Consider the following 14,115-nt stretch of genomic DNA (forward strand, 5'->3'; position numbering starts at 1 on the left):
TGTTCTTCACCTGGATGATGGTTTACTGATTTTTTAAGGAAACTCTGTACCCCACATGGGACTTGAACTCACCACCCCAAGACCAAGAGTCCTCTGCTCTATTGACTGAGCCAGCCAGGTGCCCCTTGAATTGTTTTCTTAATGTAAAACATGCACTTATGTAGAGTGATACTCTCTAAGAATTCTTGGAAGAGAATACAGTATTTTTAAGCTAACTGATAGTGGTATTTAATTATATCATATATATTGATTTATTTCAGTTTTTATGATGACCTGTTAGCTCTTGGCATTTTGAAGCCTCTGAAGTCTCCTATTGAAGGGGTGGTGATGAAAGAAGGAGACTGTAACTTTGAGGCACCTTAAGGAGTTTATTCAATCATTAAGCACTACTTGAAAGAATCAGGTGGGGATAGGAGTTTCTCTGCTTCATTTTACTATTGGCATTTAAAGATAAACATTGTAAACATAATTAAATATTAATACTATAAAGAAAGTTATAAAATAGATGTTCTTCTCTTTACCAATAGCTGATTTTCTTTTATCCCTAATAATAGTTTTCAATGTATGCTTCTAGAAAAAACTTTATGGATCTGTGTATTGATTTACATGGCTGCCTCTATTTATTTATTCATGTGTGTTTATATTTATTATTTTTAAGTATACCAATGGGATTATTTTTCATAAACCAACACCTTGTTTGGGCTACTTGTAATAAATCAGTCCCCCCCCATTATCTATCTGTCTGCCTCCTATTGGTTCTGTTTCTCTGGAAAATCCTAATACATTATCATCAACTGAATCATATCTTAGGTCTATTTTCATAACAACAAATTCAGTATGCTTCATTTTTCTCAATGCCTGTTCAGTGTTATATGATTTCTTTATGAATAAATAAATTCATTGCTTATGTCAGGATTAGCTTTCTGGAAAATATTTAGGTTGTTGGTGGGATGAGGGGTTGTTTTGGTTTTCGCTAATACCGCTATTGCTGCATTGTTTAACTGTGTCACACTTCTTTAGGTATATCTGTAGAACCAGTTTCTAACAGCACAGTTGCTGTGTCAAATGGTATTGTGAATTTTTAATTAAACTAGGTGGTTCCATCTGCTCCTCTGAAAGAATATCTCATCAGTGGTAATGAGGAGGCACCTGGGTGGCTCAGTCAGTTAAGCATCTGATTCTTGGTTTTGGCTCAGGTCATGATCTCAGAGTGGTGAGATGGAGCCCCACTCTGAGCTCAGTGGGGAGTCTGCTTGAGATTCTCTCCCTCTCCCTTTACCCCTCCCACTCGTGTTCTCTCTCTCTAAAATAAGTAAATAAATCTTTTTAAAAAATTTGAAAAAGCAATGAATGAAAATTTCTCTCTCTGCGCATCTAGGTATTTTATAACTAAAAATTTTAAATTTTTGCTAGTGGGGCAGGTTAAAGCTGGTGTCTTTTTGTGTTCTGATTTGTACTTACATAATTATGACTGAGTTCATGCATCTTTGTGTTTTTAGTGAGCTCTTTCCACCTTTTTTCTTGAATTTCTTATTTATGACTTTGTCCCTTTTCAAGTAGGATTTTCATTTATTCTTTACGTATTTTATGAATGTTTTGAAAATGACCTTTTTTAGAAAAGTTGATAAATGATCTTGGATGATAAACGATTTGTTTTTTTTAATCCTTTAATTTTTTAAAGATTTTATTTATTTTTGTGAGAGAGAGAGAGAGAGAGAAAGAGAGAACACGCATGTGCATGAGGCAGCAGGCAGGAGAAACAGATTCCTAGCTGAGCAGGGTGCCCAACCCAGAACTCGATCTCAGGCCCTGGGAACATGACCTGAGCAGAAAGCAGATGCTTCACTGACTGAGCCCCCCAGGAGTCCAACATTTTGTTGTTCTTGTTGTTTTTAAGGATTCCATTTATTTATTTATTTATTTATTTATTTATTTATTTATTTGATAGAGAGACATTGTAAGTAGGCAGAGAGGCAGGCAGGGGGGGTGGGGTGGGAAGCAGGATCCCAGCCGAGCAGAGAGCCCGATGCGGGACTCAATTCCAGGACTCTGAGACCATGACCTGAACCGAAGGCAGAGGCTTAACCCACTAAGCCACCCAGGCACCCCTAACTATTTTCTTTAAACAGAAGTAAGTTTCTTGATGAATCATAATTAAGTAAGGTGCCCAATTCAAGATCACTGATGAAAGGTGCTAAGACGTTTTGTTCCATAAACTATTTCAAGAATAATTACTATTTTGATTTTCTTCATCAAGTTTTACTTTTTGAGAACCCCAAGAATCCCTGATAGCAGGCAATAGAGGAGTCAGTTAGATTCGATATACATACAGCATGGGGAAATAGTAGATGTCATTCTGGTTAGATAGCTTCTCCATCGAGAATTCAGGCAATGATGGTATATTACTTGGGATTTTCCAGAGAAACAGAGCTAACAGGTGCTAGATATAATAGGAAGTGTGTGTATGTGTGTGCGTGTGTGTGTATTTATATAAATATATATAAATATATAAACTCATATAAATATAATTATATATAATATTTAATATATTATAGTGTATATAATATGATCATATAATATATAAAATATATAATATATAATTAATATAATATATTTTATATATTATTTGATTATGTAATATATAATATGTATTTATATGTATTATATATACAAATATATAATAGGATATATCTGTATATATACAGTTTATAATAAAGAATTGGCTCGTGATTAGGGAGGTTGGTAGGTGTCAAGATCTGCAGGATGAATTGGCAAATCCCAATACAAGGGGTAGAAAAACCCCCAACAACCCCTTGTCCCAGTTTGAAGGCTGTTGGTCAGGAATAATTCTTTCCTTTTGGGGAGGGTCAGTTTTTTTGTTTCACACGTGCCAATGACTGGATAAGAGCCATGGGCATTAAGTAGGGAGGGTAATCTACCTTACTCATTCTACCAATTTAAATGTTAATCTCATCCAAAATCATTGTCAAAGACAGAGCCAGAATATATTTGACCAAATATCTTCGGGGAAATCCATGACCCAGTCAAGCTAGTGCATAAAATTAACCCTTACAGAATGTGATAGCATTGGATATTTTGTAGAATGTCACCATCAGCTTCATCTCTTGCCACCATTTAACTTTTAAAAATCTCATTTCCATTATGATTTGACCCAATTTGGATGTGCCTATTTACTGAAATCCTCAAGTACTTACCAGCTGTATTATATGTCCTATCCATCCATCCATGCACGCACACATCCCTTCAGTGAACGCTTATCCCTTCAGTGTACTTCCTGTATGTCAGATGCTGTGTTAGGTGCTAAGGACACAAGAACCAAACTCCTTGCCCTCTTACATCTGATGTTCTTCCAGCAGAGGAACAGTCCTTGAATACACAGCACCTACATCCTTCTCTTGGTAGGTGTTTGGGAGAATATATATTTTATCTTCCAGTTTTGCTTTGGAAGCTCTTGGGAAAAGAGGTCATATTTAATTATTTGTGGCTCACATAGAGTTTAACCTACCATGTACATGGCAGGTAGGTATCATGATATATAGATTTCTATATCTATTTCTATATATATGTATGCATGTACATTGGAGTATATATTAAATATATTGAATATAGTTATGAAATACATTTAATATATATATTAGGTGGTTATCAGTTTTAATTTAACCAATTCTTAGTAAAAACCTGTTTATATTTTCCATTTGTACAACCTCTTGAGACAATGGTTTTATAGAGCTTTTTATCCCTATGTAAAATACTATTTACTTCAAAAGGCAATTTTTTAAAAAGATTACATGGTTGGTTGAAAGTTTGGAAGATACAGAAAAATCACAGGAAAATGTCACTGTAGACATCAACCATAAGTTCGTTTTGTGACCTACTTTCTCCTTTATTAAAAAACGAATTTTTACATAATCAAGTTCAAGATCTATATAATTTGAGTGCATATAAATGATTTATTTTAATATTATCTTCGAAATACCTCAAGAGTCTTTTTCCTGTTTACCCAGATCTGTTGTTACAGAATTTATAAACCTTATTATACTATTTTAAATTCTGTAATTGTATCTTTTTAAACATCCTTTGAACTTCTGGGAAGTTCTCTCTCCACTACATGATCCACAAGAGTGTTTTCATGTTTCCACAACATAAGTGAGAGAGTTTCTGGAATCGTATTGACCTGGAAATAACTAACCCTTTCCTAGCTATGTAATAATAGGAAAGTTTAAAAATCTATACCCTGGTTCTTTCATTGGAAAAAATTAGAGTAATTACAGTCCCCCCTGCAAAGTGTTACCATGAGGACTATGGGATAGAACACATTCATTGTCAACCCAAGCAAGTAGTAGGCCAGGTACATAGCAACCTTTTGCTACATTTTGGTTTAAAAAAATAGTCTCCTTAATGAAGTTGACCTTGCATAAGATCAAATTGTTAAGTCATTCCAAAACTATTCTACAGTTTGGAATCAATAAAATTTATAACCCCACAGTCTATTGGATGAACCAGCATGGTTTTGATTGGACCAGACTTCCAGGAGATTATCTGTGTGGGATACGACTAATCACATATGCTTTCGAATGCGTTCAAATCTCTAAAACCAATATTGTGCAGAACAACTTTAGAGAACAGCAGCCTGAGCAGCAGAGATGCTGGTCCAGTAGGTCTGGCTTAGGTCTCAGAACGTACCTTTGTACCAGGATCCAAGGTGCCGCTGGTGTTGCCCGCCTGGGGTCCACACTTAAGAGAACCACGGACATACACCTTGCAGAATACTTTGGGACCCTTGGGACGCATGTCCAGGACATCCGGCTGGGTATGGAGAATTTCTAGGTCCGTGGACTTAAGTTCCCTGAAACACGCACGCCTGCTCACCATCGCCCATAACCGTGCACCACTCTTTCCCACGGCACCCTAAATAAATAGAAACAAGTGAAGGGGAAAGGTTCAGGCCGGCCTGGAGCTGGCAGGTGGGAGTTGAAGGGGCCTCCGGGCAAGCAGGCAGGTTGGAGGCTGTTTACTAGCCCTTGCTCCAGTGTATGAACAGAACGAAGCTAATTGCCTCAAAGAGACAAACCCCTGGGCCTAGTTAGCACCTTGTTCCTTCTAATATATTTGCATTTGATTTAAAAACTCTGAATGTTCACAGTGTTGCCGCAGGATTCCAGGGACAGTGAAAGCATCTGAGGTCTAGAGACGTGAAATGGAGGAAATGAGTGGTTTTGGATGGATAAGACATACCAGACACAGACAGATATTCTGAATCAATGTCAGAACAATGGCGGAGGGACCTTCTAGGGGAGGAAGATGGAGTCGCTGCAGGAAGGAAGCTTCAGGGCCAGGCGGACATAAGCTGGATGTTGGGTGGCTGGGATGCTGTGGTGTCCCCTGGAAATGATGAACGAGATCTTCCAACGTGCTTTTGTGTCTTGTTCTTTCTTCATTTCTTGCTTTTCCATTCCTGAGACAGCATACAAGTAGATTTGTAAAAACAAATCCAAGTTTTCTGGCAATTGCGATGTGAGGTAAGTGCTTGGCCTCAAGGACACTTAACGATCCAGGGATGTTTTCTTGTCTTTCGGTTTATGGTTCCTGATTCATTCTCTTCAGCAGGTACTTATGAAATCCCACTATGTGGTGAGTACTCTACTGTGTATGGGATACGGTCTTCACAGACACAGAGCAGATATGGTTCCTTCCCTGGGGGCTCATAGGTTAATAGGGAAGAAAATATTAGTCAAATAACTACTCAGGTAATTATCAAAATACCTTGGTGATGAAAAAGAAAAATGCGATGAGAGGACATTCTCAACCGTATTTTCTCTTCATTCCAATTCTTTTTTTTTAAAGATTTTATTTATTTGACAGAAATCACAAGTAGGCAGAGAGGCAGGCAGAGAGAGAGGGGGAGGAAGACCCCCGCCATGTGGAGAGCCTGATGTGGGGCTTGATCCCAGGACCCTGGGATCATGACCTGAGCCTAAGGTAGAGGCTTTAACCCACTGAGCCACCCAGGTGTCCCCTCATTCCAATTCTTAATAAAGGTAAATTGATCCACTAACGAGAGCTTGGATCTCATTCACAGACACCTTTTTCAGGCTTAAGAGGGAAGGAGAGGAATTCCGACCTAATGGGGAAGTGAGCCCCGAGAAGGGTGCCTTCACTGTTCAGTTCCCCTGAATGGATCCAGTCTGTAACTCCTTTCTCTCTGCCTGTTCATACTGGAAACCCTGAGGATGTGAACATGACCTTGCTTTTGGAACAGGTGCTGATGTCTGCTTCAGACACCGTGTGACTCAGGTCAACCTGCGGAATGACAAGTGGGAAGTCTCCAAGGAAACAGGTCCCCCCGAACAGTTTGATATCATTGTCCTCACAATGCCAGTTCCGCAGATTCTGCAGCTCCAAGGTGACATCGCAAACTGTGAGTCCCGGCCTGGCTGTCCACCTCACGGAGTGGGGTTCCTCTCATGGGGTGTGAGCTTAGCGTAACTCTCTCAGCAAACAGCACATTGTGGATTCTATTGATTTCCGTGTTTTAGAAACTGATGCTATGGCCTTGTCTGTGATGTTAGTCAAGGTTAAACTTAAATCCATGGAATTTTTTTTAACTGGTTAAAGGTTGAACATTGTTCTTACCGCCCTTGCTTTTAAGACGTAAATATGTTTTATGAACATGCAGTTGTTTGGCCAAAGGAAGACCAGTCTCTTTGTGTCCATCCTGGAGATAAGAAGGTTTTTATGATACAAGAATTGATCACATTGGGCACCTGGGTGGCTCAGCTGGTTAAGCATCTGCCTCTGGCTCTGGTCATGATCCCAGGGTCCTGGGATTGAGCCCCTCATTGGGCTGCCTGCCCAGCGGGAAGTCTGCTTCTCCCTCTGCCTGATGCTCCCTCTGCTTGTGCTCTCTCTCTCCCTTTCTCTCTCAAATAAATACATGAAATCTTAAAAAAAAAAAAAAAAGAAAATGTTTATGAATGATTGACTTGGTACACTTGACGGAGGGTAAGTTTCTTTGGGTTTTATAAGCTCAAATCAGAATTGGACCCCATGCAAATAAGCCCACTATATGGGGAGCCAGAGCAGGGCTCCCTCTCCCGACACTAAGATCCTGACCTGAGCTGAGATCAAGAGTCCAGTGCTCAAAAGACTAAGCCACCCAGGTGCCCCTAAAACTCAGGAATCAAAAACATCTGGTTTCCCTTTAAGTTCTAAATCTCAAGTTCTAAAGCTCAGTATGGACTATTCACTCTTCTCTCTGAGTTTTCCTGACAGCCTTAAATAGTGCTTGTGTGATTATTACCCGGTTGTGTCATAGTTCCCCTGCTGAAGATGTCCATCTACGAAGCCACGTGCTGCCACCTCGTGGACGCTTTATGTAGTGCAGTTCCCCTCAGAATTTTTAAACCAGAGTGGACTCTGAAGAAGAGAGCAAAACAGAATATATGGAATGAATAAACAAACAAACAAACAAACAAAAAACAGAATATACGTAAAACCGCGACTGTAATTCATGAAACCCCACAGTGTCACAGGGAAATCACCTTAGACCCACAATAACTGAGTAACGTGCTCAGAAGTGCTAGTCAGTGATGCTTTCCTACCAACTGTGAGCAGCCCCGAGCCTTTGCTTTCTTTGCATTTCCTTCTCACCCTGTCCCCCTTTTAAATCATGTCTGCCCTTTTGGATCAATGCAAATACCATCGCTCCCGTGAGAGACTTCCCTGTTGATTACACGTGGTCTGGGTTTTCCCCTATGCACTGCTCTCTCCTTACTTTGCTTTTTACAGAAGACATGGAGCTACTATTTTTGTGTGTGTATGTCAATTACTTGTTACATTTATTACATTATTTCAGGGAGAACAGGGAATCCTTATGGCCCACGTAGACAATCTCTTATAATTCGTGATTTGCCTTTTGGTTCTATAACTGTGCTGCCCTCTATTTATTAATATCACAGGATTATCTCCCATGATCCTAAGACATTATTATTATGATTATTTCCATTCTTGGCGCTGAAGGAATAAACATCTGTTTTATTCCTCAACTTGATTATAAGCTCCTTGTGGTCAGATGACCTTGGAGTCTACTGGTTCTGGCTTGGTTCCCCGTTTGGGTGCTGGGATAAAAGGGTGAGCCTTGAGGGTTTCAGGACCGGAAGGGACCTTGAGGCTCATTGCTTCTGCCACCCTGACTTTAGAGATGAGTAATTTCAGATGTGATCCGCCTTCTACAAGATTACATGATTTAGTGGGGACCATGCAGGAGAAAGTGTGGCTGAGGAAAAGGAGGCACCTTTCCCATATCATTATGGTCTTGATTTCGTGTTTCCTAGACATTTATTTACTTATTTATTTTAAAAGATTTATTTATTTTAGAGAGGGGGGGGAGGGAGAAGGAGAGAGAGAATTCTCAACAGACTCCCTGCTAAGTAGGGAGCCCAACATGGCACTCTGTTCCAGGACCCTGAGATCATGACGCAGGCCAAAAGCAGGAGTCAGACAGTTAACAGATTAATCCACCCAGGCGCCCCCATGTTTCTGATACATTTAAATACAACTCTTCATTGGGCTGTCATAGGGCATCTGGGTCTGAATCCACATACCGGACTTCCTGCTAGAGTTCTCGCCTCCTCCTGTTATGAGTGTGGCAGAGGAAGTGGAGAGATTGTGGGGTTAACAGTGTAAAATAAAGCAGGTGGGATGTGGTGACTGTCAGACATGAAAAGCCTGGAAGGTTCCGCTCCCTGTGCCATGCTGCCTCCCACACTCCTAGATGGAAGGAACGCATGCATTAAAGTCTTCTGATGGATTTGTGTCCTTATTGGTTTGGTACATTCTCTCACATCCTTAACACCAGGAGGGTAATTTGTTTTCTTGAGACAGGAAGGAATGAACACATAAACCAGGTCAGGTACCGGCATGTCAGGGAGTACCCCACTCCCCACTGCTCCCACCACATGACTGCACTGTGTTTATCTGAGCAGAAACATGGTCAGATAGACCTGGTGGGGGGGGGACATGTGAGTCCATCCCTGCATTGAACCCACGAAACACTACTAGTTTTAGACCAAAGGCCTCAAGCTGCCAAACATTACTTCAAGAGGCAAATGAATGAAAGCAAAAGGTTCACATGCAGCCCATTGGAAGGGTCACTAAGAGGAAGCTGAGGGGGAGGCAGGGACAGCCGTAGAGTGGGTCTCCTCCCTTCAGGAATTCCAGTCTGCTCCGGGCTCCTGGAATGAACCATACTTTCTTCGTGCATTTCTTCCTAAAGCTCCCTTTGCCTGCCATACTCGCACATGGGCTCTGTCTCCCTCCTTCAGGACCCAGCCCCCCCATCAAAGAGTTCCCTGGGCTTCTCTGAAGCTCTGCTCTTCAGGGGAAGCACCTTGGAGATTTCTCCAGCACCACGTCCTTACACTCATGTAGCTCCTGGCATTGGCTCCTCCACAGAGGACAGTTCAGGGCACTGACAGAGGGAGCCAGAGCTTGTAACCCAACCATGCCGCTTACAGTCTGGGTGATCTGGGGAAAGTTACTCAACCTCTCTGAGTTTGCGTACAAAATGAGGACAAATCACATAATCGACACATGGGAGCATATTGAAGACTCCGTGAGATACTCTGAGTACAGACCTTGTCAGGGCATTGGACACATAGTAAGCACCTTGCTTTTATTAATACTCTTGGTGACTTTTTAATGTTTGTGACTTCTTTACCACTAGGGAAAAGGTCTAGGCATCTGTTTAAGGGGTGGAATGCTTGGTGTTGGGGATTAAGACAACCAGAAAAATCCCCTGTATCAGTAAAGATACAGCGGGGAACATTACTTTGCTCTTGTGCAAAACAGTGGCATATTTGGATCCAGAACACTGTGTGGTCCCTTCGCCTTAGAGTCTACAACACTGAGATGCAAGGAATGTCTGTTTCTTCGTCGCTCTAAGTTTACAAATTACTCTCTCTACCTACCTGGTAAAAAACCCTCCCTTGTCCTCATTAGGGTATCTTCCTTTCCCTTTGGGGTCACATGGGAATTCCAGGCTTTCATAGTGCCAGGGAACTGGGGGTGGAGGCCATGGCTCCCAAGTGCACAAAGTTGCCAGCTTTATTGGTGCTCCTCTGGTCTGTTGGCTTGGGCCCAGCCCAGTCCTCGGACATTGCTCAGCCTGGCAGGACTCATGGACGTCTCAGGGGACAGCCATGCACTTACTCAGAAGCCTTTCCACTGCCCTGCAGGCCTAGACACATGCTCCTTGTGAATTCTGCTGCAAGTTGCCTCCCGGGCAGAGCACGCGAGTGGGAGCCAGGCCTCTACCCTGACAGGAACCCCCCGAAACTCCTCCCTTTTAGACATTTCACATCCAGCCCCTGCCTTTCCATTTTCAGGGATCCACCCCCTTGACACACCTGATAATCCTGCAACAGAAAGACACTTTACTTCCTTCTGACTGCCTGCGGGGTGAGGCTGGGGTCATCCCCACTTTTAGAAACACACCACTGAGCATCTCTTTCCTAGACTGGAGGGTGGGGACGAGAGAGTTGGTATTCCCTGAATTACTCATCTTGGTAAATTCTTGAATCTCTGGTTGATATGTGATAGAAAATCTGGAACGAAGCTGCAGGAGCTCTCAAGAAGGCACACTGTAATAATGGAAGGGTCACGCGTGTACCTGACTAGAGGCTAACAGAAGGAAATGGGAAGAACATGGAATTGCTCTTAAAATTCTAGAATACAACCACCAAAAGAGCAGCAGCAACCTGGAAGCCTTAAAGTCGATAATTTCAGATGAAGGACATGCACTCTAATTCATTGTAGAGAAGTTTGCCCTCCGACAAAATATTATCTGTTTGACTGAATCTAAAGGAAATGCTTACTTTGCTTCTATTTTAAAAAGTGCCTGGGTGGCTCAGTAGGTTAAGCCTCTGCCTTCAGCTCAGGTCATGATCTCAGGGTCCTGGGATCAAGCCCTGCATCTGGCTCTCTGCACAGTGGGGAGCCTGCTTCCTCCTCTCTCTCTGCCTTCCTCTCTGCCTACTCGTGATCTCCATCTGTCAAATAAATAAAGAAAAATCTTTAAAAAAAAGAAGGAAGTCTTGAACTAAGACATATCTCTGAAGGTTGTGTCAAGAGGTTGATACCCCATTTAGGACCATTGCTTCTGAACAGTGAAATGAAAAAGCTGACACTCACTTGTCCTCAGCCTTTTGTCTTCTGTGCACCAGTATGCACAGACCCACACCACGGATTTGTTCCAGTTAGTGTGTACTGGACATCTGTTGTTGGGACATCACAGTCTCCAACAATTCCTTCCTTGTCTTTTACATACTACAACCTGCCAGCTAACCATCGTCTTGGTGTCTTGGTAAGAAATCAATTTAGGGTTTGAAAGTTCTTGTTGTCTTTGAAGTAACATTGTTGGATTTTCTAACACCTGTTATGCAGAAATTTTACTTAGCCTGCACAATGATTAGTTTATGGCTAGCTAAGAAATATTTTTAACATTTCTTGCCATGTTAATTTTTTGTTTGATTATTGACATATGACATCGGTTTTCTGAATTGTGGATTAGATGATAATATTTCTATTCATCTCCAGCATGAAGGCAATAATCTACTATTTTTTTTAGTTTTCTATTTATTTATTTATTTATTTGATTTTTTTTTTAAATTTTCAGCATAACAGTATTCATTATTTTTGTACCACACCCAGTGCTCCATGCAATCTGTTCCCTCTATAATACCCACCACCTGGTACCCCGACCTCCCACCCCCCCGCCCCTTCAAAATCCTCAGATTGTTTTTCAGAGTCCATAGTCTATTTTTAACCACTATCATTATGAGAAGTTTTTTTCAGTGGGAGTGTTCATTGACGTGTTCATTGTTTCTTATATGAAAGTCAGAAAACAAACACACCAGTGTGTCTGCAATAAGCACAAAGGGCACAACCTCATTCTTCTACTAACTGTGCTCAACATAAATCAGTGAACTCTGTCTTTATTTGAACTGTTCAGAGTTTTTAAAGTCATCATTATTTATTTTAGAATTTTAGAATTTTCATTTTTGGTTCCAGTAGGTGAAAAGATCAGCAAAGCATTTTTTTTCTTTTTACAATAATTTACAATGTTCTGAATAGGTGACAGTTCCAGAAGACTCTTTTGCATTTACCAATGACTTTACAATAAGCTGAATATAGAAAGTGAATATAGAGTTTTATCTGTTACTATGAGTAGGGCATCAGCAGTCAGATATACTTAGGGTGGTTAGAGAATTATGTAGGTTTGAATGTTTATTTTCATTCTTGATGTGAAAGTAATTGCAGAATTCTCCTATTATTACAATATGTAAATATAGAATATATTTCGCATTCTTTATAATTACTTTTCAGTAGCCCTTGACATGCCAGACATGTATTTTTTCCCTCAATAATCCCCCAAATTTAGAACACTATATTTCCCATGAACATACATGTAATTTTTAATTTAGTGATTATTTATGGAATTCAAACTCTTAGAATACCTCCAAATGATTCTCTTAGTTAACTTTTATTGTTCATTAGTGCTACTGATAAAATGTTTTTATTCAAAATTTCCAGTTAATCCAAGTGCATAATTTGGATATTTTCCCTGAAATGGCAATTCTCACACTGTTTTTATTTTGAGATAGATGTAGAGTGAAACAGCATGGAAGAAATTGTCAAGAAAACAATACCTTTTGACAGAATGAACTTCTGGGAACTGTCAGCTCGTTCATAATAAGAGCCACATAATGCCGAATTGTGCTGTTTGATTTATATTGACTCTATAGTGTTACTTTTTTCCCTTACTAAAGTCTTTCTCAATATTGTTACTTTTTTCCCTTTCCACTTAAGTCTTCCTCAATTTAAGTTTTGGGTCAGTACTCTAGAAAAATGAAGAGAAAAAGTTTGGGATAAGACACAGGGAACTTCTCCCTAGTTTGCTGGTCGGAAAATACAGATTATGTTGTGGAATCCCTGGAGAAGCAGGGAAGAGAGGCTTCAGCAAAGCAGCAGGCTTCTCCAAGAAGGCAGTACTGTGGGCCCGGGGACCTTCTCGGATGAGCTGCTGCTGGAAACTTGCTGAAGCATTACCTTACCATCATCCTCAAACAAGGACCAAACGGGGTGATCCCAGGGGCGCCTGGGAGACAGGACTGCCGTGTTAATTCTGCATTTCCATACTGTACAGCACAAACAGCCTACCATCTTTCCAACTTGTATTTAAAGCAGTCGGACTCCAGACCAAGCAGAACTCGTCTTCTCTCTGAGAGCATCCTTTCCAGAGGGATAGTTCCCACCTCCATCATGAAAGAAGACCGGAAGTCACCAGTCATCCACATCCAAGTTAATGGTGTCCTTGAGGGGTTGTAGGTCACTCAGGCACATGTGCTGTTTGTTTTCTCAGAATTGAGTGGTTCTGGGCATCCCTGCTTCTCAGAGTGCGCATCCCCGCCGTATGCAGCATTTTAAATTGAAGTAAGAGACCCTGGAAATGATTCTTGAAAGTCAAAGCCTTTAGTTTGATGGCCAGATAGCCTGGTATTTCCCACCTCAAAGTTCCCCAAACTCTTCTCCTTTGTACTGTGAGAATAACAGGGGTACAGGAGGAGAGCGCTGAGGAGATGTGTCGAGCCAAGGAGAAGATAGACAGCAGTCCTTCCAGCTGGTAGAAATCAGAGCGAGGGCACCAGAGTGCATTCATCTCACCACAGACCAGTCCAGAAGGACAGGAATATGCAGCTGTTGGCCTTTCTTTATCCCACTGGGTACTTCCAAATGAGGCAAATGCACAGAAGGATGTAGAGAAATCCTGTGTCTCTGAGTGAAAAAGAGAAAAAAAGAAGGAAGAGCTAACACTTAAATAGTGCTTGCCAGGTCCTGTCTAAATGTTTTAAGTATATTAACTAATTTAATTCTAGCAACAACCCTCACATTATTGTCCTCATTTTCATGAGGAAACTGAAATACAGAGAAGTCAAATAGCTTGCCCGAGACACAGAGCTTGTAAAAGACCGAGCCTGAGCAAGGACTCCCACCCAGCCTGCCTGGCTACACCCCTCACTGTATGGCTGTTCCTTG

At 41.2% G+C, this 14,115-nt stretch overlaps 1 protein-coding gene across 1 annotated transcript in view; it reads left to right on the forward strand.

Moving 5' to 3' along the window:
• LOC106004637 (renalase-like) overlaps nt 1-14,115 on the forward strand; it is a 111,009-nt gene that overhangs the window by 4,583 nt on the left and 92,311 nt on the right. Inside the window, 2 exon segments of the mRNA XM_045087081.1 lie at nt 261-403; nt 6,281-6,439. Of these exon segments, the coding sequence (XP_044943016.1) occupies nt 261-403; nt 6,281-6,439 (302 nt within the window).

Source organism: Mustela putorius, unplaced genomic scaffold, assembly GCF_011764305.1.
Source record: "Mustela putorius furo isolate JIRA1106 unplaced genomic scaffold, ASM1176430v1.1 tig00001033_pilon_pilon_pilon, whole genome shotgun sequence".
Lineage (NCBI taxonomy): Eukaryota > Metazoa > Chordata > Mammalia > Carnivora > Mustelidae > Mustela > Mustela putorius.